General features: G+C 34.4%; 2 protein-coding genes across 2 annotated transcripts; both read left to right on the top strand.

Annotated features, from left to right (window-relative positions):
- The first annotated feature begins 840 nt into the window (after positions 1 to 840).
- On the top strand, positions 841 to 1,395 carry LOC115229716. The gene has a single exon (XM_029800026.1). It carries the CDS (start codon positions 841 to 843, stop codon positions 1,393 to 1,395), a length of 555 nt encoding a protein of 184 aa, XP_029655886.1.
- An 11,835-nt stretch (positions 1,396 to 13,230) lies between these two features.
- Positions 13,231 to 17,905, top strand: LOC115229715 (developmentally-regulated GTP-binding protein 1-like). Its single transcript, XM_029800025.1, has 7 exons — positions 13,231 to 13,537; positions 15,619 to 15,692; positions 16,687 to 16,855; positions 16,904 to 17,274; positions 17,305 to 17,490; positions 17,522 to 17,631; positions 17,803 to 17,905. The coding sequence occupies exons 1-7, from the start codon at positions 13,231 to 13,233 to the stop codon at positions 17,903 to 17,905; spliced, it is 1,320 nt and encodes a 439-aa protein (XP_029655885.1).
- Positions 17,906 to 24,618: the final 6,713 nt, after the last annotated feature.

Raw genomic sequence — 24,618 nt, 5'->3', positions numbered from 1 at the left:
ACGAGCCCGAAGAGCTGAGTCATCCATTCACCAGAATTCAAAGAGTTGACAAAGTCACACAAAGCTTTCAGAGGTAGCAGACTGGTTGATATCTGCTGGGGAGGTCCAGTGAGTAAATTTCCGGAGGCATAAGGACGACCATGAACATTTAAATCCATTCTTCCATTACAATTTTAACTATTATTTTGAGTAGATGCGCCCATAGGTTATTCCATTTTGTAAACCAACCATCCGTACACCACAAGAAATTGTCCGAATATACAACAAACAATCTACCTACAAGTATTGAAGATATTTCAATCTTTTATATTTCGCGCAATGTTTGTATCAACAAATTACAATGAGAGATACATTTAAAACGGATTGGAAGCAGAGAATCTAAAATAAAATTGAGTCTTTGACTGAAAAGGATATATTAATATCAAAATACTTTATGTCTACTATCAAAGACGAAGAAAAGAAGAAAGTCATTGACATTTTATGTTCTTAAAATTACAAAAAATCCAAAAGGGGAGAATTTGAAAGAATCTCGACAACAATCACAGACCAGATTCGAATCCTAAACAATAAATTCTGTTGGCATTAATTCCTTAACCTTTTCTACAAATCACTTCCTATTTATTGACGACTTGAAGCTATTATCCAAAGAAGAGGAGACATTGGCGTGGATGATGGAAGAGGTGAACTATTACTTTGAATCATCTGGACTGGAGAAGAATTTCGATAAATCAGCAACAAATGATGGTAAATTGATGGATGTTCTGGACAGCTACAGATATTTGGGAGTTTTAGAAAACAGATGTACTCAAAGAAGACGTGTTTAAAAATATTAAAGAAGAAATGCAAAACCGTAATGAAAAGTTATCGGAAACTAAATTAAACTCCGTCAATTTATTTAAAGCAATCAATAAAAAAAATGAACATGCTCTATCACTGTGCAATTACTATATTGGCCTCATTGACTTAGAATCCTGTGAATTTGAAAAAATTTATAAATTAGTCAGAAAGATACTTATGATTTTGAATGTGCATATGAAACCAGCCTGCAAAGAAAGACTTTACTTACCGAGGAATATGTTTGGAAGGGGATTGATATCAATCACTTTCAAAGCTGAGAAAATGTTGCTTGATTTCAAAACAAGTCTGGAAAGGCGAAAACTTACTTCTCTGAGGAGTGCAGGAATTCTGTGGGCTGAACAACAAAGAAAGTCACATATGGCCACAATCACAGAATTCTTGCGAATAAAATATGAATCAACCCAGCACATTGAACAGACACTAAAGAGTCTGCAGATTGAGTGTCTCTTAACAGCCATTAAAAAGAAAACTCTCCATTCAAAATTATTTGAATCACTTGATAATGAGACTTTCAATATACAGACATCTTCAAAATGAATTGTAAAAGGAAATATTTCCCCTAAATCTGAAGCCATGTTCTTCCTTCTGCAGGACAGGAATATTTTCTTTCGCGAACTTGGTTCGAAATGCCCACATTGCAAATCTTCTAATAAGACAGTCGACCATTTGGCAACTCGATGCAATAAAATGATTAATTCCGCGTATACAAGGCGACATAATGAAATTGTTAAATGCATACAAATGCACGTATGCAGAAAATTTGGATTCAAAAAATCAAAAAGGTTAAAGACTCACTCTATCCAAAGCGTGATTACCAATGATCCTGCTGAATTACGAGTTGACACTACTATCCCTACCGAATCAAAAATTCAATATAATAAGCCGGACATTTTTCTATACGACAAAAATTAAACCACATATGGCTAATAGAGATTGGAGTGACATGTGTGGATAATTTAAAATGCAGTTGAAGTTGAAAAACTTCATAAATATGATATCCTGGCAAGTGAATTAGAAATCATTTTCAAAGCCAAAGTCAAAATACTTCCGATTGTCATTACCTGGGATGCGATCACCTCCAAGTATTTTAAAACATACATGGATTTGATTGGCATTAAAGACAGTGTTCTGGCGTTAAATTGCATTAAAGAAGACGTTGGAAGGAATGTTCGTAGAATATAAACATGGTTTCGAAGACGTAATGACTAAAGCATTGATTCTCAACAAAGATTATGCAGTGTAGAACACTCACCAAAGGGAAGCTAACTCGATGAAGAGGAGACATGATGAGGTGACAGGAAACGAATACTCTGAGGAAAAACAAAATAATTTTGAATAATTTATTGATTTAGTTGGATTTATTAGATCAATGGTTAAAGAAATGTCCGAGAAATATTAGTACATTAGGTCATAATGAATGTTATAAACTAATTATTTCATCAGTTATCCTAAAGTTAATAATAGATCAAATTTTGTTAAATTGAAGATTTACTGCTGAACGATAAGTGCCACTATTAGAATAATGAAAAATCTAATAAGACTAAATCCTTCAATATTTCGATTTAAAGTTATACTTGGCACAGAGTTGGAGTTTTCCTCAGTTACTTTAGTCGCTATTTCATTTGAATTTTTACTGTGGTGGGCTAATGATTTTTTCTAAAAATCTAACTTTTCTCCGTTGTTACTGTGTTTGTATTATTCTTCTCATCTAGAAAATAATAAAATGTATTTTATGAAACCGGTGCAAAGTTTATTTTCACAAAATGGAGCAGAATCTGGACATTGTTTGCACGAGAGTCCTGCAATATAAGGCCGCACTCTTCCTTGATTTCCTCTAAATAAAACTCTTTACACTCAATAATAACATTGGTAAATAATTGCAAAATGTAAGATAAGCATTTTCTACCTTCCTCTTATTGATATCTAAATTACGACACAATGTTGTGCTGCATCCTACTCGGTCAGTTTTTGCCCATGCAATCTATTAAATTAAAATAAATAAGACCTGAGTGTAATGAGTACAGATATAGGAACATTTATTTGTCTGATATGAATACTGTTGATGTTCCTCATAAAATGATTTTATCGCATCTTGGGGATTTTCTTTGTCTTGGAATGTTACAAAATGATACATGTTGTGTAATAAATATTTTCTCCTCCATTGACGTGCTTAAACAGACATTTCTGACTTGATTCTGTAGCCATGGCTTCGAGCTTCTCATCCCATTTCTTTGAATTGTGTTTATGGCATATTACCATTTTTAGCATATTAGAGGCAGGAGGGCTCACGATTGATCGATATTTGTTGTGTGCATCCAAAAACTTTTTTCGATCCTCGGACGAAGTAAGAAGCTAAAGCTAGAATTAAACTTGTTACAATATTGTGGAATAAAATTATAAAGACGAACATTTATTGAATTAAAAAAAATAATTTTTATATCCAAAAATGACGTCAAAATAACTGTTCCATGTACTCAAAAGTTTAATTACTGACGTCTGTTTTTATGATAAATTTTTTTTATGAGTAGATTATTTATAAAAACAGAAAAAGTAAGTAACTTAAAGAATAGTCGGGACCCTGAAGGTCAGCTCAGCGACGCCGCACTGTGTATTGAACGGCAGTTTCCGGGGAGCACGGCGACCGAGATTCGCTGAAAGAGCCAGCTCATTTCTCCTCAAAACTGCCGGATTCCCATCACATTTGGAACCTGTCGGCCTGATTCAGAAGGATGGTAAACGTCCAGATGGCCTAACAATTTTCCCCTTTGAAAATGAAAAGTCTCTCATCTGGGACGCAACTTGTACGGACACTTCCTCCGGAAACATCTTTACGTCAGCTGCAGAGCCGGGGTCCGCAGCTAATCTGGCAGAAACGCTAAAAGTCAACAAATACAGTGCATTATCGCACCGTTATATCTTTTCCCCAATCGCAGTGGAGACGTCGGGAGTCCACGGTTTCGGAATTAAAAAATTTCTTATTAAATTGGGGGACCTGGCAAGCAGAAATAGAAACGATCATCGAGAACGGACATTACTTTTCCAACGCATATCAATAGCCGTCTTGTGTGGGAATTCTCATTCCATCTTATCCTCTGCTGCTAATTAGTTACTTGTTTTCTATACCTTACAATATAAAATAAATTTGAATTGACAAAAAAATTTTAATTTTTATGTTAATTCTGTTTTTTACAGTCAAGATCTGATTCTGATGAAACAACAGGTCACAGAGGTCCTTGGGAGCAACGGCTTCGCGCCTGCTCTGCTGCCACCGACGTCACGGAAGGTATCCGATCCGACAGGGGGGAGGTTGTGGGTCTTTTGGCAGTTAATTCCATGAGAAACTATCATTTGCCACCACGAGAAGGTGACCCACATCGACAACCTCCTCCCGATAGAGGAACATCTAAACATGAGAGGAGCACAATTCCTATTCGCTTCGCGAAAATTCTACCACCCTTGCACTGCCCTAAACACGCTAAATGACAACGGCCGTGCATTGAAGAACACGCCTGCCAAACTATACTCCCGGGTACTTGCCAAAATCAATGGCCTAAACCAATGTTCACAGCCAATGAAAAAAATCCACGACTTCATTTCAACGTCGTCCATTCTAAGGCTGAAGCCTAACTCTGTCCTCAACAAACTTCCTCCGGAAGTTCACCCCTCCGAAATGCTTCTGGAGCGTTCCGCTCAGATCAACCTTGCTCGTTTCCGCTCGGGCCACCACCACTCACTAAACTCCTACGCTCACTCATTGAACGTCGCGATTTCCCCGGTATGCAACCTCTGCTGTGCCGAAGATCACTCAACTGATCACCTTTTCCGCTGCCCTGTTCTCCTCCCTGTCCGCAGGAAATTTGCTGTCCACTCCCCCGAGGTCCTTTGGGAGCAACCCGCGAAGGCGCTGTTGTTTCTGCTAGCCGCCGGTCTCATACCCTAATATGAGACCGGGGTTATGTAACAACAACAACAACAACAGGTCACAGGCTTAAGTTCAAATTAGGAACATACTACCTCCGTATCTGTACAGTTCAAGACAGACGATTACGTAATTATGGACTCTGGTTAGACAGTGGCAGTCCGATTGTGTGTTCTATTAATTTTTTGAAACCTCTTAGTAAAGACTTATGTGAACTTGCCTTTCAGGTAATTTGGATTGTTGAGTAGCAAGGGGGCACAACACAAGATATCAGAACTGAAACAGAATTAGTCTTGAAAGTAATTTTCACAGACAAGACATTAATTTACGTGGAGCTTATTTAATATATTTCTATGCTTTTTATTTTTTTATATGGAGCTTAAACAAAATCTCTTTTTGTATATCAGTGAGGAAAGAGAGACTCTTTATAACAATGTTTTTCAAAACAGGGTGCACGTATCACTTAGTAGAAAAATATTAGTGATTTAATTTATTAATTTTTTAAATTAACGTTGCTGTGATGATTTGATCGTTAAATTCTCCTCAAACAACATATCGGATATTGTTTAAGGCGATAGAATCTACACTTAACAAGAGCAGTATTATTCAGATAGTCGACAATGCACTTCGAAATTTGTTAATTTCGGATGCTGAAAATTATATGAAATTATGTAAAATTTAATGTCACCGTCCAGATAGGTCGAGGCGCCAGATCGGTTATGTATAAAATTTTTAATAAAAACTACCTTTCGGAAGTTATTTTCTTTTTCTGTTCATTCTTTTGTTGATTTTAATATTATTTTTGCCAAAATATTGAAGTTACTGGGTTCATAAAAAACCAACATCCAGTCATTTCCAGATAATTACCGTATTGATTTTGCATTTTATTTAAAAACGCTTTAACCAAGGTTAGCCAAACAATTCTCAACAATAAAATTTATTAGAAAAATCCATTTTTAATTTTTAAAAATGTTGTAAATTTCTATTTTTATCATTAAAACTCTAAAACACAATCCGGCCTACGGCCGCATGATTCAATGTGAATATTTTTCCCTATGCGCCCTTCGGCCGCGTCGAATTTGTAACAATGGCACAATTATTTCACAATTAAGTAAATATGACACGAGAAAAAACACAGAACGAACCCCATGAATATTTGCAGTTAAAGTTTTTTTACTCTGCTAATATGTATCCTTTGACCTTTTTAATCCTCTTCATTAATTATCGTTACGAGTTCTCGATCCCTATTTTTCACAATATATTTTTGTGCAGATATTTCGTCGTATAATGGGTATTTTCTATAACCCGGGTTTGCATCCCTATCATGCCGTATTAATACTTCATCGCCACTTTTCACTTCATCATATTTCCATTTTCAAAGCCACATCAGTACGTATGGCACCATAAATTGTGAGTGTCAATAAACTGTACAACCTATCACGTCCAAAGTGATTAAGATTGTGTTGAACCTAATTTAAATAGACAAATATACTACTTCAATGAATTTTAACTTAAGTTCAGCGTCTTCGATACAAAAAAAACGCAACTTTGAGCCATTTTTAGAAATGTAGGTGTTGTTCTCCTTGAAACTAAATTTTTTGGCATATTTCCGTATTCGTGCCCTTTCTTCCGAACTCAAGGAATTATCAAGGTGGCCTGATTCCAAATACTCCCTAATTTTTTCGAGGGTGTCTCGAGTTAATTCAACTAAAACCATTGATTAATGCTAATCTTTTCAACTTTTTAGAACTTTTTTATTAATAAGATTTTATTTTTTTATTATCAATATTTTTTTGCAATGAAATGTTTTGTAGGAAAAATATTTGTTTTGTATTTAGATAATTGACCTGACCGATTTGGCGCCCCGGCCGGTCTGGACGGTGACATTTAATGTTTATGTTTTAGCTGGCAAAATACTTAAAAATTTTTACCCCAAGTTATTCCATCTCACGTGTGCTGTTCATCTATTACACAATTGTTTTAAGAAAATAAGCAACTCTTATCTTGAAATTGATTTTATTATTTTTTATTTTATTAACTTCCAAGACCACGGTAAAAATCAAACAAAAGTCACGTGATCCCGATGCACTCGACCAGGGACCTCATGTTCGCTAGGTGAGCTTTCCACGAGCTCACACAAGATTGCATCGGGTGGCAGGCCGTTTTTGACGGGGCATTTACTGACAGACCGAGGTTCAGTTTGATAAGGTCTTCCAGAAAAGCTGGACCTTGGCGTTCGCTATCGTGTGACCAACGATCGGTTAATTTGAGGGCCCTTTGTTTAGCCTCCTCGATTCGCCTCCTGTTGGATCACGATAACTGCGGACCCCATGAACTGCAGGCGTAGGCAATTGATGATTCGAAGTATTGGCGGTAGATATTTGTCAGTACCGGGTGTGACCTGTTTTTCCATAAGCCGGATAGAGTTCTGAGGATTTCCAATTTTTTTTGCAAAGGATGTTTTCTGCGTGCGGGGAGAAACAGAGGTGCATGTTGAGGGTTACCCCTAGAAGTCCTTCCCAATCTTTTGTCGGAAATGAAAAGGGACGTGACGGACTTCGTCGCGTTTACCACGAGCCGGTTGTTCGTCAACCATAGGTTCAGCCAATCCAAGTTAGATTTAATTATGGCTACTATACAAGCTGCAATTAACAAGGACAATAGAAGAAAACTAATATTCAAATTCAGAAACATCGCCATGATGGATATCTAGTTCGATCAGCTAAAGAGTCTCAAAAACCATGTGCTAGTTAGCCGTCCATGTGACTTTTTCGAAGCTATTTTAACATTCCAGGTTTCTAAATAATGTCGCTATTGCAGATATTATTACGAAATTAAAAAGTACATGTTTCACAATTGAACAAGCATATGATGGTTTAGAATCGCTGGAATTTGAAAATGAGAACAAATTTATTAAAGAATACATAAATAAAAAGCTTCAAAAAATGTTATTTCAGACATAATTAAAATGACTAATTTACACATACACCCCTCGTCACCGAAAACCGGACAAGCCATTTTTTATGATTTTATTAATTAAATACGAAAAATAAAGCAGAATTTCAATTTAGTTATGACATGTAAAACCGGACAAAACTTTTATAGATCTAAAAGTCGTTGAAAAGAAGCTAAAAATGTATAGTCAAAGAAGAAGTCACCTTTCAGATTTCATGAAAGGACAAATTATTGCATTTTATAATCATAATATGACTTATCGAATGATTTCTGCAAGTATAGGAGTCCCAAAATCAACTGTATCAGATGTGATTCAGAAATTCAAAAAAACTGGATCAATTAACATACATCTCCAGCCGATTATTTATTACTCCTGAATTGTCAGCCAACTTCTTGCTCTGTTGAAAGATTTCTCTGAGATAAAGAGTTTTCTAAGATCCAACCGAAATTTTCTTTTATACAATTTAGAAAATTATGTAAATTGTATGTGTAACAAAAAGTTTTAGTTTTTTTATTATTTAGTTATTAAATTTTTTTTTATCAATTTGTCAATGAACAAAAACAGTTAAAAAAAAGGAACTAATTAGTTAATAAAGCCATCTGTCTGAAGTGGACCCCGCCAACATAATTGACGTTGCGTTGCCTCTCACGATAACAACGGAGATCAACTGGAGAAGCCACCGGGTCTCACGTGTGTCGTGGCTTTTTAATGTGGCTAAGCGTCCAAGCTTCTTTAGGAAGCGAAGCGATTTCCCACTTATTCCTCCAGTTGTCTCGACCACAATCGGACAGAACACGTTATTAAATTAAATTTTTGAGTTAATTTTTTAGGTTAAATTTTTAATTTTTGGGGTTAAAAAATCGCCCTAGTTATCCAATTAGTATTTGGATTGTCTTTCTACGTGTTATTATGACAACTACGTAATAAATTAAAATAGGCAGATTCTAAAAATCATGAACTCTAAAAATTAATTGACATTTAATTGTAATTTTTAGATGAGACATCAACACTGGTAAAATTAATTATTAGTCAATTGAAATACTTTGAATGGATGACGCTATTGTAGGAAATGGAACATCAATCTTTTACATGAATTACCTAGTGACGAGAAACTGTAGAATTTTTGAAGAAAAACTTTATGAATTGGTCAGTTTAAGTTAAAAATACAAATTAAATGGGTTACTATTGGTATTCGGAAAATCTCAGGAGATACCCGCAAATTATTTGGGATTTCTTCGAATAAAATAACTTCGGAATAATTGTCGGCGATCTTAACTCCAATTACGTTGATTATGGCTGCAAAAACACAAAACGAGATGGGCAGATTCAGCTAAAACTTTCTGAAGATTATGGATTTCATATTTTAACATTTCTAGACAGGAAGCACTATTCAGCGCATGAAAATGAATGCCTAGAGTTATTCATTGTCTTTGTTTTGCTAATCAAATATTGTGAAACTCCCAATCTTGAGGACAAAATTGAGAGTGATCATATACAGTACCGGTCATATGTTTTAGACATTCTGAAAAAATCCCAGTGTTTGATTTTTCTAAAGAAAAATCCAATAAAATAAAAGTTTTTTAGTAAGTATTATCTATATTATTTATATATTTATCATTTTCATATCTTATCTTCGCTTTATCTTCGACTTCTTCATATGTTTAAGGATTTTGTCGAAATTGGCCCAGTCATATGTTTTAGACATTTTATTTAAATTCATTATATTTCAATAAAATTTATACTTTTTTTCTATTTTTCGTATCGGAAACGTGTTTTAAATTAATTTGAAAGCAGTATGCCACGACTTTCTGTTGAACAGCGTCATAGAATTGTTTTTATGCGAGAAAATGGTCATACCGTACAGGAAATATCGATTTTACTTGGAATATTCAGATGCGCCGTAAATCACACTTACCAACGGTATTTGGATGGAAATGGGTTTTACGACAGACCAAAATCTGGAAGAAATTGTATTCTTTCGGCACGTGCTCAAAGGAATCTTGTACGTGAGTCTCGACGTTTTCCCAAAAAAACAGCGAATGAAATCAGAAAAGACCTAAATATTACGGAAACCGTCAGTGTCGAAACTGTACGAAGAATCTTACGCAAAAATGAACTTTTCGTAAGAATAGCAGCCAAAAAACCTAGACTTTCAACTATAATATCAAGAAGAGAAAAATATTCTGCACTAGAAAATTTCATTCGATTGGAATAAGGTCATTTTTACTGACGAGTGCCGCATCGAATTAATTTCGAAAGCACGAGAATTCGTAAGGAGACCTCCTGGAAATAGATTCAATTCGAACTACACAACGAAAACTCAGAAATTCGCACCTTCAATCATGGTTTGGGGCGGTATCAGACACGATGGAAAAAGTGCCTTGATATTGTGCGAAGGAAATGTAGATTCCGTAGAATATCAACGAATCTTGGAACAAGGGCTTTCTGAGATATATGATGATAACTTTATTTCCAACAAGATGGTGCATCATGTCATACTTCACGGTCTACAAAAAATTATTTGCTTGAAAAAGGAGTGAATATTTTAAACAATTGGCCTGCACAATCGCCAGATCTTAACATAATAGAAAATTGCTGGCATTATTTAAAGAGCAAAATCAGAAATAGAAACCCTCAGAACGTTAAGCAACTATGGGAGATGGCAAAAGATGAATGGAACAAGATGGGAGATGATTATATTCAAAATTAACAGACCGAGCTCTCTTCCAAATATACATAAACATTGAGTTTGATGTGAAGAAAATCGAACCAATTAAATAATTAGAACGTTTTAAAAAAATCGATTCTGATTTTCAGAAAACAAATTTTGGATTTTCTCGAAACGTATTTGCCAAAAGTTATCTTTAAAAAATCCAAATAACAGGAACGCTCATAATGAAGAGATCTGCAAATTGAGAAAAGAAAAACAAAAATTATACAGAAACTTACAAAGATTTTTGGATGCTTTGGATAGTAAAATTTTTTGGGTTAAACAAAAAATAGACACGTTTTTATTATTAGTAACAATACGCAATTTCATCGGTCATGAACACGCCTGTGCAGCAACCATAACGGCTTTCTTTATTTCGTTTTATTCCGGTTTGCGTTTTTGAATATCCTACAAAATTAAAACAAAGTTTAATTTTTATTCGATAAAATTTAACCATTGTGATAAAAATGCGGTTTTCGTTGTGGTCACTTTAATTATTGAAGCTATTTAAATAAAAATTATTTGCGTAGTAAAATAGTTAAAAAATATTCCTAAAAAAATATGGACCTTACCTACGTCTATTATTTTAATACTATTATGGTTTTATTAACAATAATGATTTCGTTCTCTTTGGCCATTTCTTTTCTTTATTTTTATAAAAATTCTTTCGATTTTGTATTTTCATTTGTATTTTGTTTTTTTTCTATTTTTTTAATCTTCGATTTCGTGACGAATGAACCCGACTTTGGAGGTCCTTTAAATTTGTCATTTATTAGATATTCTTGGAGTGACGACTCTTCGTTATTTCTCAGCATTGTCTACTTGGTTATGGCTTTCATCCATATTTACTTTGATATTTATTGGCAGTTACTGGATTCATTACGTAAGAAGTCGATCTTTTATACTATTAACAACTCGAAAAATTGTAACTATTCTCACAGTGATCATCTTTTCAACGCTACTTTTGGTTTTACCGCGTTTTTGGACGTTGCCTAAGAAAGTATTTAATTTCTTAACATTGACAGTTTGAAAGTATTAACCAGAAATATGTATATTATGCACTTCCAATAATTGAGGTGCCATTGATGTTTTTGATATTATTAATTGTTGGAATCGTTGGAAGTGTTGTTACCTTAGTGAACAGTGGTCCATTGCAGCTTTTTATAGAGATTGAAAACAAACAAATCAGAGAGGTGGTTACGTATAAGTCTGATCGAATTATTCTGGTCTTGATTTGGCTGACAATTATGCTTATTCCACGAAAACTTGTTGATTTTATTGTTAACTACCAATCCGAGTTTAACATTCAAGGAAAATTTAATACGGTTTTGAACAAAAAGGATTTCTTTCAAACAGGTTTTTATGGATTTTATTTTTTAACGAATCTAATCGTCATTTTTAGTTATAAAAAGCTTTCCAATTTTGTTTTTTTTGGAAAAATCCGCACATTTTTCGTTTCGTTGATTTAACATTTCTTTATTAACTATTTCATTAAAAATTTCTATTTTAATTTAAAAAGGCCAAATTTAAAAACATCAAGAGAAGAACTTCGGTTACATATTTTCTTTAGATCCGAGTCATTTTTTCCGATCTAATAACAATAGGTTCTGGTAATAGTCCTATTTCAGCAAATAGTTTCCCTCGACTACTGTTTTTGAGGCATACAATTAGTAAGATACCTGATTTAAAAATTCGTTGTTTCCCCAATAAGAATATTAAAAAAATTTCCTTTTTTGAAATCAGTTTCATAAACGATTAAGAAAATTTTTCGTTAACTAACAATTCGATTATCTGATTATCCGATGATACGTCTTTTGACCTAAATTTTTACATTGCTTTGAAATTTTGATATTGAAGGTAACTAGATTATGTTCCGCCTAAATTATATTGAGATAAATTCTACTTCAATAAATTTAAGCTTCAGCTCCATTTCATCCTCGCAAAAAAATGCAATTTTAGACCAGTTCTATTGTAGAATACAACTCCATTTTCGAATGTAAAAGATTCAGATAGTTTTCTGATTCTGAACCTTTCGAGGCGGCTCATGCTATCTGGAAATCCAATTTCTGCATTTTCTTCTTTGATATTTTGTATAATACTGAAAATTTCTTTAGTTAGTCTCACTATCCAAATACTATCACGCTTCCTAATTTAAACCTTAAAAATCGGATTTTATTAAAATTAATAACTAATTAATCTTCTCCAATGACGATTTTTAATAATTTATCTTTTTTCGATATGATTTTTTGTCAATTTGATGTTGGCGTTTCATTAACGGCGTGTTTCTTTATCGGACTGTGACATATCTTAATTTTATTTTATTGGCAGGATTTTACTCTGGTTATAGCAATCGAAATTTTCGTAATGAGGGTCTGTATTTCCGCATGTTTTCCATACCCTCTCGGAGTCAGTCTCCAATTTTCTCAATTGGCTTAATTGGATTCCGTGAATAAAGTTTCTGATCATTGTAACTCTGAATGGTCAAAGGAATAACTTTTATGCTTTCTTTAACCAACTTCAATTTAGCAAAATACAGATTAAATTATGAAAATCATTGTTTTACTTATAATTAACCAAAAACAGAGAACAAGCCCAAAATGATGAGGTCCTCTATGAATTTTCTACCCAAAAATCTAGGAGTCAGATCAAAAGCAAAGAGGAGGAAGCTGGAACCAATATTATCTGAATAAGATATTTTTCTACTTTAATTAATTTACTAATTTTGTTTTATCGTAATTATAAAAAAAATAATTGCTTTTTTTAATAAAAAACATATTAAAAAATAAAATGTCTAAAGTACATGAATGTGACGACTTAACTTTACCTTTATCTTCAGAGAAAGCGAAAGAACTATTTAGAAAGAATGGAATAATCTTACTTCTGAACCCCCCTAAAGAGACTGAGATCGGTATAAACTGCAAATCGTGGGTCACCACACTAAATTTTATGGGATTTAAAATGGTACCTGACGGAAATCATTTCATATATTACAACATTGCTAACAAACATGGGGATTCTTCATCTAGAAAAGGATTTTTTGTCCATATTACAGGAAATATGATTATTTGCAAGAAATGGGACTCTAAAAACGAAGGTTTGTATATTTCTAATCAATCAAGAATTTTTGGACTATTCTGACGATTCTTTCTTTGGAAATATGGAAAGATACGACCAAAGACTAGCATGCTACCCCCTTGATGAGTAAATATTACTAATCATGCAGACACCGCAACTGGGTCTCATTAACAAACTATCTAGACTCCGAGCTTGTTTCTCTACTGCAGCCTACTGGAAAAACTATTTTTTCATCGCCTCAGCTGTATTGTCATTCTAGTACGACTGAAGACAGATTATCTGGTAAACAAACAACATCAGCGCCACTCAAGTCAACCTGCATGAGGCATATTTATTGTATGTTCATTGCATATAGATATACACATATATCAAGAAATTCTTACATATCTGCTCTTATTTCCGAAAATGATTTTTCGTCAGTTACAAAATCTGGTCTCGATAGAAGCAAGGAGTTTCTTTCAGTGTTTGGAACAAGGTCTAACACGGTACTTGGCGAACTGCAATTGTGTTTTGTTGTATTTTTATGCGGACTGAATTATGCTTCTCTTGAGCAGTGGAGAGAAATCGTTCAGCTCATTTGCAGCTGCAGAGAGCTGTTAGACACACATGACATTATGTTTGGACGTTTTTTGAGCGTTTTGTACTTTCATTTACAAAAAATTCCTCAAGATATGTTCGTGGATATTATAGATGGAGAGAATTTCATATTTGTCAATATCAGACGCTTGATGGACAACATTTCTGATTTGGATGAATGTCCATTAAAGGAAAAGGCCCGTGAATTTAAAGAATTCTGTTTGCAGTTCTTTTCGTGGAATTTTGACGTTGTTGACGACGAAGAAATGCCAGTGGTTGTTGAAATGTCTTAATTTTTTAATCTTGTTACTTCAAAATGATAATAATTTATAACAAATACTGCATAGCATGAATAGGAAGACCTTAAAGGTTATCTGACCTGCAATCTGTGTATCCTCAGTCATTCCTGAAAGGTTTCATAATATTATTTAAAAAAGATTCTTGTGGTCAGCATGTAAGGATATAAAAGCAGGGACATCAGCTCTAGAGATATTTTCAAAACATTTTGTTAATTATAAAAAAATTTTGCTATTTTTGAACTTTCATGATTTGTTGAATAATTATTATTTAGAATGGATCAATTTTGTTAGAGATCGATACTTTTAAATATCTAATTGAATAAAAATAATTATCGAATTCGAGTATAAACTTGTTTGCACTTCAAAAATTCTATTTGATAAAAATGCATATTTTATAGTATTGGATTAATGTTTTTTATACAAATTATTTAAATTATTTTACTTTTTCCTTTATATTCAATGATATTTTGATAATTAATTTATTAGATTTATTTTTGAAAATAACAATATTAAGAAAAATTCTCCACCTAGTTTTTGCTAGTTTCTCTGCTCATAAAAGTAAGTTTAACCAATGAAACTTTACTCATAAAAGTAAGTTAAACTAATGATATTGATTTATGTTTTCGAAGTATTTAAAATATTTTAATTTGTCATATTTTGCCAAGTATTTTTTTCCGAAAGTGTCTTCTAATTTTTTGATCTGAATAACACTAAGCAATTAGTTTTGTAAATATTTTTACTAAAAATTAACCCTATCGTGCCAGTATTCAAAACTTCAAAATCTATTTATAGAACCTCAATATAAGTTATTTTATTTGGAGTTACTTTTTCGTGTTTATACACGAGTTATTAAAAGATATAATTAAACTAAAATGCAGCTGCCTCAAAAGTATTGAGTGGACATGCGCATTGGTTAACAACTATTAAAGCAATCGTGCAAAATATGCACGAAATGATAAGAAACAATCAAACAGTCACTCAAACCAGCATGAATTGCATGCAAAAGTTATCTTGAATTTTTTTAGTAAAAAAGATCAAACCAGAGTCCGAGTAAACGACATCGAGAAAGATTAAACCTTCAGCTTCAGTTGCTGGCTCAAAAACTTCCATTTAACAAAAAAATAATCGCAAAATTGGATAAACTCTCGATTTTAAGATTAGTTATTTCCTACATCAAATCTCGTCAATTCATATGTTATATCACAATTTCTGACTAATTTTTAAGATTTGTACAAAAAAGAAGTCCGCATGCATTTCGAAACAGATATCGGTTTCTCAATTAATTTAATTATTTCTGAGGTAAATTTTAACGCAAATTTATACAGTGTCTCGGTGGCTTTTTCCTTATTTGTGACATCACTGGAAACATCTTGTTTATCACTAATTCAGTAAAAGACCATCTTGGATTTATACAAGTAATATTAACTCTTTCTAAATTAGTTGGAATTTTTAAATCACAATCTCGAAGAATTTTTATGTCCAAACTCAATTATTAAATTTAGAGAACTTGGACTTCAATTAGGGGCAGAAATGTGTGTGGATCTAAATTTGAAATTTACACTGAATTTTAGAACGCTAAACATGGTCGAGACTCCCACAAAGGTATTTATTTAATAATAATTTAGACAATTTATATGTCGGCCAAACTAAGTCGAAAACTAACAGAAATGGATTTTGGCAACAAAATACTAGTTTTCACCTGCACAACTCGCCCTCTTTGTCCAATGAATAGACATTTGAAATTTGAAGATAGAAATTTCCAGAGTTCCCATCGACTTGATTTTTCATTTATAAACATCAACGAAATGTTATATTTTAATAAGATTAGTAGAGGAATGTATTTTTTACAGTTGTCAGCTCGCGAACTTGAATCCGACATAAATTTGTATTCGATGGTTCATCCATTGGATCTCTATAAAATTGCTTCATCTCACTCCCAGTGTTGTTTTTTTGTTTCTAATTGCAATAGTACTGTTAGTGGGAGAGATTAAAGTTGAAAAATATAGAGTAATTCTTTCCAATCAGAAAATAATGTGGCTTAAGTCGATTTTTAAAATAACTTTTGATGAATTTGGGAACCATTTTGTAATAATTTTACATCAAATCATTAATCCTATTCAATAAATTCTCGATACTAATTTTATCTTCTAATTTTTTTATATAAAATATTTAAATTTTGTTATTCATTAATTAAAGAAAGTAGTTGGTGTGCAGACACGAGGATGCAAAAAATACAAGAAAGAATAAATGAAATTGATGCCGAGGTTAGCAAGTGTTATTATTTAATATACAGCTTAATCGGACACAAAAAAATAAGGCTACTATGCATCACATTTGCATGCTCAAAGCTCGTCAAGCTAAACTAAAGCGCGAATTACTCGACCCAAAAGGATGCGGGGGAAGTTCCAACCACGAGACTTTTGAGGTGGCTAAGACAGGAGATTCACGAGTCGGCTTTGTTGGTAATAAATAATATTTTTAATTAATGTTAAAAAGAATTCATAAATTAGGTTTTCCTTCTGTTGGAAAATCAACTTTACTTTCAAATTTGTCCGGAGTTTATTCAAAAGTGGCTGAATACGAGTTTACTACTCTGACTACAGTTCCGGGAGTGATTCGTTACAAAGGAGCAAAAATTCAGTTATTGGATCTTCCGGGAATCATCGAAGGGGCTAATGACGGAAAGGGAAGGGGAAGGCAGGTCATATCAGTAGCCCGAACATGCATGCTAATTTTTGTGGTCCTCGATGTAACCAGACCACTAGAACAGAAAAAAATAATTGAAAGAGAGTTAGAAGGCTTCGGAATTCGTCTTAACAAATCAGTCCCTCCCATAAGTTTTCGAAAGAAGGAGAAGGGTGGAATAAACTATAAGACTATGGTTTCGTGTTCAGAAATGTCAATAGTATAGGTGGATCAATCAGAATTGGATTTAGAGACAGTCACTACTCTGCTGGCGGAGTATAAAATATGTCACGCCGACATTCTACTGAAGGGGGACTGTTCCCTTGATGACCTGATAGATATTGTGGAAGGGAATAGGACATATATTCCCTGCATATACGTTCTTAATAAAATAGATAAAATATCCATTCAGGTTTATTCTTTCTAGGGTCTATTGAAAGGAGTTGGATTTGGTGTGCCAACTGCCTAATTGTGTGCCAATTAGTTCGGAAAATAAGTGGAATTTTGATGAGTTGTTGCAAACGATGTGGGAAAAACTGGGACTAGTTAGAATGTACGGACTTTTTAATATTCTTAGATACACACGACCCAAAGGTGAGGTCCCAGACTATCGATCTCCTGTGGTTCTTAAGGTTTCCAAGTGCAGTATCGAGGATTTTTGTAATAAGATACACAAGTCTATTATTCGAGAGCTGAATTAGTGAGTGTCTCTACTATATTTTAGTGCTTTTGTTTGGGGGAATTCTGTCAAGCACCAACCTCAGAAATGTGGAAAAGAACACGTTTTGTGCGATGAGGATGTAGTACAACTCGTTAAAAAATTATAATTATTCGTTTCAGTAAAATTTTAGAAATACATTTCGGCTTATATAGTTTTTGTATTTTTTTAATATCTAAATCGAAATCATTAAAGATAGTATCTCCTGAATTCTCTCGAAGCCCCTTGCCATCTCTCGGCGATCCTATTTTTTTCCTAAATCAGTTAGCGAGCCAGCGATTTAAGGAAAGGAAGGAAATTATTGGAAAAATATCCGGATGTGTCAGCCGAAAGCCTGGACTTAAGTTTTAGTAGGCCGTTTGGCTGCGGTCAGAATTTTAAATATAGAAATTGAGATGGAAATTTAATATAGATATATTAAGGTAATTTTTAAGTAAATTATATTATTAACAGAATTTCGTAAAAACAATTAAATAAAATCACGTTGTGTCGTGTTTCGCTAGCCATGTGATGATGTTGGCAAATAATAAAGAGATTTAGAGTCGTTATCGGGTCACAACATAATAGAGTTGTTGTGAAGTACAAGTGACTAACATAATTATGGCTTATCTTTTCATTTTATAGCCAACAATTTTCTCTTTTGATTTAATTTTAGTAATCTGATGGCTAGTGCTTTGTAATTTGTAAAATTAATTTTTTTTAATATACTATGCCACGCGTTGGATAATGCACCCTTAACGTTATTTAAAAAAATAAATATTTTTTCTAAATAAATTGTAGTTGGTTGTGGTTATAGATTCGGACCAATTGGTGGATTAGAACCAATTACTTAGAAAGGAGCACGATTGTTTATATCAACAATTTGTTTAGAAAGCCATGTTTTTGCCGGAGAAAAAATGGAAGCGGAAGTGGAAATTTGATGACGATTTAGAAGTAGGAGATAATTAATTACTGCGGTTCTCTATTGCCGTTATCCGGGGGAACAACTTGGCAATCTGTCTGGTTGCTGGCCCTCTTTTCGATTAATCTTTTAACACTTTTATCAATACCATTTATTACTCAGAGATGATATTGATGCAAATCCGAATAATCGGGAATATCCTTTTTATGATCAAATCGATTCAACTTTTTTTTTACTAAATGGAAGTTTATAATTGACAAATAGTTATTAACTAACTAAATTCCCGGCCTCGTAAATGGAAACAGTTTCCACGTACTATAGCCAAGGAAATCCTTTCGAGAAGCCACTTGGACTCGCGTCGGTCTCCCCGTTTATGGGAAATCATGCGGCCAAGCTTTTTCAAAAAGGAAAGAGACTTTTCGCCGATGACGCCGGAAGTCTCGACGGCGATGGGAGTGAACAGATATCGTTCGGAGAGCTCCTTGTACTTTCCAATCTTTATCTTCTCGGTTTTGCGAGAGACTGAGCCAGCCTCGACAGCTGAAGAAGGAAGGTTAAGCTCCGAGAAAGTGTCTGAACACGTCGCATCCCATAACAGAGACTTGCCGAACTCAAACGGGAAAGTCGATAGACCGTTTATCATCAAATAAGTATGAGTACAACTTCCCCAGTGGCTGTCAGCACTTCGAAAAAAACGGTGTCCATGCCTAGCTGAATCGCTATGCGAATAGAAAAAGCAACGAGCAGAGAAAGAAGATTGGTTCAAATAAATTTGATTTATTACCATCCCTTTCTATGCAATAGTGTTGGGTGCAAAAGAAAAACTCTTTAAAATTTTATTTAAAATATTAGAAATAATCTATATTGTCTAAACATAGAATTGTTTATGAAAAATTTGAAGATAGTTTATGACCTCCTATAAGATGCACATGCAAATGATAAACAGTTTGAGCTCCATCAGGGCCAGTATTGATTACTAAAAATTAAGAAAAGCCTTACCAATTCGGTAGCCGTTACCCAATTCATTATTTTTAGCAATCCTTGTACAAACAATCAACAAATGTCCAAAATCTAGAAATTTTCATAGATTGTTTAACAACATTTTCATCAACCCCTGCCTGACAGGCGGCCAATGAGGAGATTCTCTGTTTGGGGATTACTAAAATATGAAGAGGTGCTGTTTTGCAAATGTCATGAAAAGCAAGGCCTGATTATTGAGGAGCGGTAAATATATACCCGCTCGTCCTCGTATACAATATTGGCAGACAGGTTTTATCGAGAATGTCAGTGAAAACATTATGTTCATATTTATTGGATTTAAAAGTTCTAGAATTTGACAACTAAAATTTAGTATTAAATTTAAAATATACTCCAATAACTTTAAGATATGTCGTTGTCAGTAATCTTTTCATATAAACCAACATAAAAACGTATGCTCAAATGTATATTTACTTTTTTAATGTCAATTTTTTTTATAATTGGAAATTATTTAAAAAATCTAGCTATTATGTACTGGCTCGCAGGATTGAAAGACAATTCTCGCGTAAAACAGCCAGCGAGATCCTCTGAATTAGGATATAAATTCCCTGGGATCTCTGGAGCGGTAGGTGCACAGGGGGCCAAGTTTCTTAAGATGAGCAAGCGTCTTGGCCCCAAAAACACAGGAAGTCTCAACGGCAATTGCCCAAAAGCAAAATCGATCGCGTAAATCCTCATATTTCGTTAGTTTCGCGAATTCGGCCGACGAACAGGGTCGACAAGCTGTGCTATTCAAGGCTCCCTTGGCGAAAGAGTCGGCACAGGTGACGTCCCAAACGAGATGCCTCTCGGATTCAAAAGCGAAAAGTCTACAGCCGTCTGGACGTTTTGCGTTTTCAAAAACAAGGCCCGTCGGTTCCAGAATTGAAGGGAAACCAGCTCTTTCCAGAGCTTTGTGAATTAGATTGTTAATTTCAGTGTGCCGAGGAAATCGGCCGGCGCTCATTCGACAAGACAGAGGATGTAGCCCAAAGGCGTCAACTTTAGCCCCACAACGGCAGGGGTGAGGTCTGCAGACAGGGAGTCCAAGGCGATTACAGATACCCAAACGGAGTGAATCCCTTTCGAAAACAGTATCCAAAAGCTGAGAAGGGAGTACATTCAGCCAGGAGCCTGAGTATGGCTGACAGGCGGAACGGAAACAAGCCAGTCTGTGTTGGTCGAAGAGTGGTTCCAAGTCAGCTGAAGATCGACAGCAAAGAATTTTGTCCCAATCTCGCTGAGAAAAGACATCGGAAGGGACTTCAGAGAAATTGCGTTTCCAAAGAGCGAGGGCCGAATCAATATCAAGGTCCAACAATGATTCAGTAGTTTTTTCCAGAATCTTTTGGACAATTAGATATGATCCAGACGCTGAAAAAAGAAAAGCAGGAAGGGTCAAATCAATACGGGAACGGAGGCCCAGACCCCCGTGACTCACAGGAAGTTTAGCCTGACACCAGCCAATATCGTCGAAATGCACATTGAGAATTTTCTCGGAAGACCTCCGAACTAAGGAATCATAAGATTCCAACACTTGTGTGGCATAAAAACAAGGTGAGCTCCTCAGATATAAACGATTTTTGGGATCAAAAGATAGTTCTTGAGGATGTAGAATGAAGGATGAGGATCAATGACAGAATTTTTCACAAAGAGATGCTATAAGATTTTTTTTGGCAAGGAGGATTCGTGTAGCTGAGACGGCGAGAATCGGTGACCCCAGAATTTCCAGATCAGACAAGGGTGTCTGTCTCAACTCAGGAAAGAGTCCGCAAAAGAGAGGAGTTCTTAAACAGGGATGGCTCAACGGAGAGATTGACAATCTCGAACTTGCTGGAATTAATAACCAGACCAATGTCGGATAAAGCCGGAATTAGACTGGCTAAGTCCTTTAACAAAACACCAGGGTGCAATCGTCGAGATACCACAGATTAAGGGGTGATTCATTAACGCGGGCAATGACATCCACGGCAAGAGCGAACCATAATGGGCCCAAAGGATTACCCTGTTGGACGCCACAGGACGAAGAATGAAAGAACCACCGGCGATTAAAAGTGATGGAAACGAGTACGAAAGCGATATAAAGGGGAGCAAGTGTGGAACACGGTCTTGACAGACCTCCAACAAATATCCACGGTCCAGAAAATTGAAATCATTAGTTACATCCAGTTGCAATAAGGCAAGGGGAATATTGGATAAAACAACGACAGGCATGGACAGAAGACTCGCAGCCGCCAGGAACACCCACACCCAACTGAATGGGCTGCAGTTGCTCGCCAATAGAAGGAATAACGGACTTGCAACAAACTTTCGCAAATAAACGACGAAAACTTTCCAACAGCAAAAGGCCTGATACCGCCATCTTTCTTGCCCAAGGCTGTAAGATTCGCGGAAAAGAACAGAATTCTAGCATGGTCAGAAATTTTGCCGCTTAGGAATAAATTGCAAAAGTTAGTGCAAGCATTCAAGAGGCGATTCCCGGTATCACCGGTTGCGGAAATTAAGTCACTCAAATGAATAGGGCGGAGACCGCTTTGTCGTCCGTCCTTCCTTGGCATATATGAATAAATTTTCTCTTCTGCCTACCCTCGAGCATCCCACATACAGCTGTCCATGTGAAAAGCACTCACTCTCTAAAAATAACCCAACTACCTTTAATGACTGTCCCTGGGCCTTGTTTATTGTCATTGCAAACTTTTTTTTTCATTTTTTTGTGGTCTATTTTTTTTATATTTAATTTTTTCATTTTTCCTTGTAATTTCCTTTTTTTTTTTTTTTTATTTTTTTGTTTTTTTACTGGCGGAAATGGGGCAGGGGAGATGCGGCAGGCAAGAAAGCGACACACAAAAAAGATTTAATTAATTACCTTATTAAGCTGACCGTTTTTTCTTCAGCTTCGTTTTTCCTCCTTCGGTTATCTATTTAAAAAATTATTTTTGAATAATAAAAAAGTTTAGAAAAGAGGCATACCGAAAATAAATTCTATCTTTACGAAAAACTCAAGTAAATAGTTAATATTTTTACGCAAATTCTTCTGATTGCGCTGTCAATTGGTGGTAATTGTGTTAATGGTTGTGCTAATGTGGTTTCAACTATCAAAGTGTTTTTCAAAATCTGTTAATTGCACACTCTATTCAAGGTCGTGCGTCAATTGGTGGTAAATTGTGTTAATGATTGTGCTAATGTGGTTTCAACTATCAAAGTGGTTTTTTCAAAATCTGTTAATTGCACACTCTATTCAAAGTCGTGCAATCTGTGATTGCACATTCTGTCAAAGTCAAATATAAATAGCTTTAATTTTGATTCATGGTCGATAATGATATATGCATTTAATTTTAAAGAGAAAACATAGGATGAATTGAATTTCTTTATCGCGAATAATTGGGAGTTCATCATTTGTTATATTCTCGCTGTCGTTTTCATCAAGGATTTCTTAATACGTGAGATTTTTGCCTTGAAGTTTTAATGGACCTCATCATGAATGTCGAGGACATTCGCGTTGTTCATTTTAATCAAAATGCAGAAAATAATTTTTTGATTTTTTGGGGGGAAGTTTTAAGGACTTCATCATGTAAGTCGAGGACATTGTAGTTGTTCATTTTAACCAAAATGCAGAAAATTTTTTTTAATTTTTTTTGGGAGGGAGTTTTTAAGGACTTCATCATGTAAGTCGAGGACATTGTAGTTGTTCATTTTAACCAAAATGCAGAAAATTTTTTTTAATTTTTTTTGGGGGGGAAGGTTTTAAGGACTTCATCATGTAAGTCGAGGACATTGTAGTTGTTCATTTTAACCAAAATGCAGAAAATTTTTTTTTATTTTTTTTGGGGGGAAGGTTTTAAGGACTTCATCATGTAAGTCGGGACATTGTAGTTGTGTCATTTTAACCAAATGCAGAAATTTTTTTTTTAATTTTTTTTGGGGGGGATTTTAAGGACTTCATCATGTAAGTCGAGGACATTGTAGTTGTTCATTTTAACCAAAATGCAGAATTTTTTTTTAATTTTTTTTGGGGGGGAAGGTTTTAAGGACTTCATCATGTAAGTCGAGGACATTGTAGTTGTTCATTTTAACCAAAATGCAGAAAATTTTTTTTAATTTTTTTTGGGGGGAAGGTTTAAGGACTTCATCATGTAGTCGAGGACATTGTAGTTGTTCATTTTAACCAAAATGCAAAAATTTTTTTTTAATTTTTTTTGGGGGGGAAGGTTTTAAGGACTTCATCATGTAAGTCGAGGACATTGTAGTGTTCATTTTAACCAAAATGCAGAAAATTTTTTTTTAATTTTTTTTGGGGGGGAAGGTTTTAAGGCTTCATCATGTAAGTCGAGGACATTGTATTGTTTTATCATTTAAACCAAAATGCAGAAAATTTTTTTTTTAATTTTTTTGGGGGGGAAGGTTTAAGGACTTCATCATGTAAGTCGAGGACATTGTAGTTGTTCATTTTAACCAAATGCAGAAAATTTTTTTTTAATTTTTTTGGGGGGAAGGTTTTAAGGACTTCATCATGTAAGTCGAGGACATTGTAGTTGTTCATTTTAACCAAAATGCAGAAATTTTTTTTTTATTTTTTTGGGGGGAAGGTTTTAAGGACCTCATCATGTAAGTCGAGGACATCGTATTGCCAATTTGAAGTTGGTGTGCACACACAGACAGACAGACAGACAGACACACACCATACCATTTTATTATTAAGATGACAGAACAGCTGCCTTGTTAATAAGTAGGGCAATTTAAGTGCTAAAATGCTATTTTTACTTTTTATATTTTTTTTAATATAAAATTGAATTTGGAATAATTATTTTTTAATTTTGTTAAAAAAAACATACATTATAAATGCTATAAATGCTATTTGTAATTTTAAATGCTAATTTTTTTTAAATGCTAATTTAAATTGCATT

Source organism: Octopus sinensis, unplaced genomic scaffold, assembly GCF_006345805.1.
Source record: "Octopus sinensis unplaced genomic scaffold, ASM634580v1 Contig13619, whole genome shotgun sequence".
NCBI lineage: Eukaryota > Metazoa > Mollusca > Cephalopoda > Octopoda > Octopodidae > Octopus > Octopus sinensis.
Note: the sequence above shows the minus strand (reverse complement) of the source record. Positions and strands in the feature narration are given on the sequence as shown.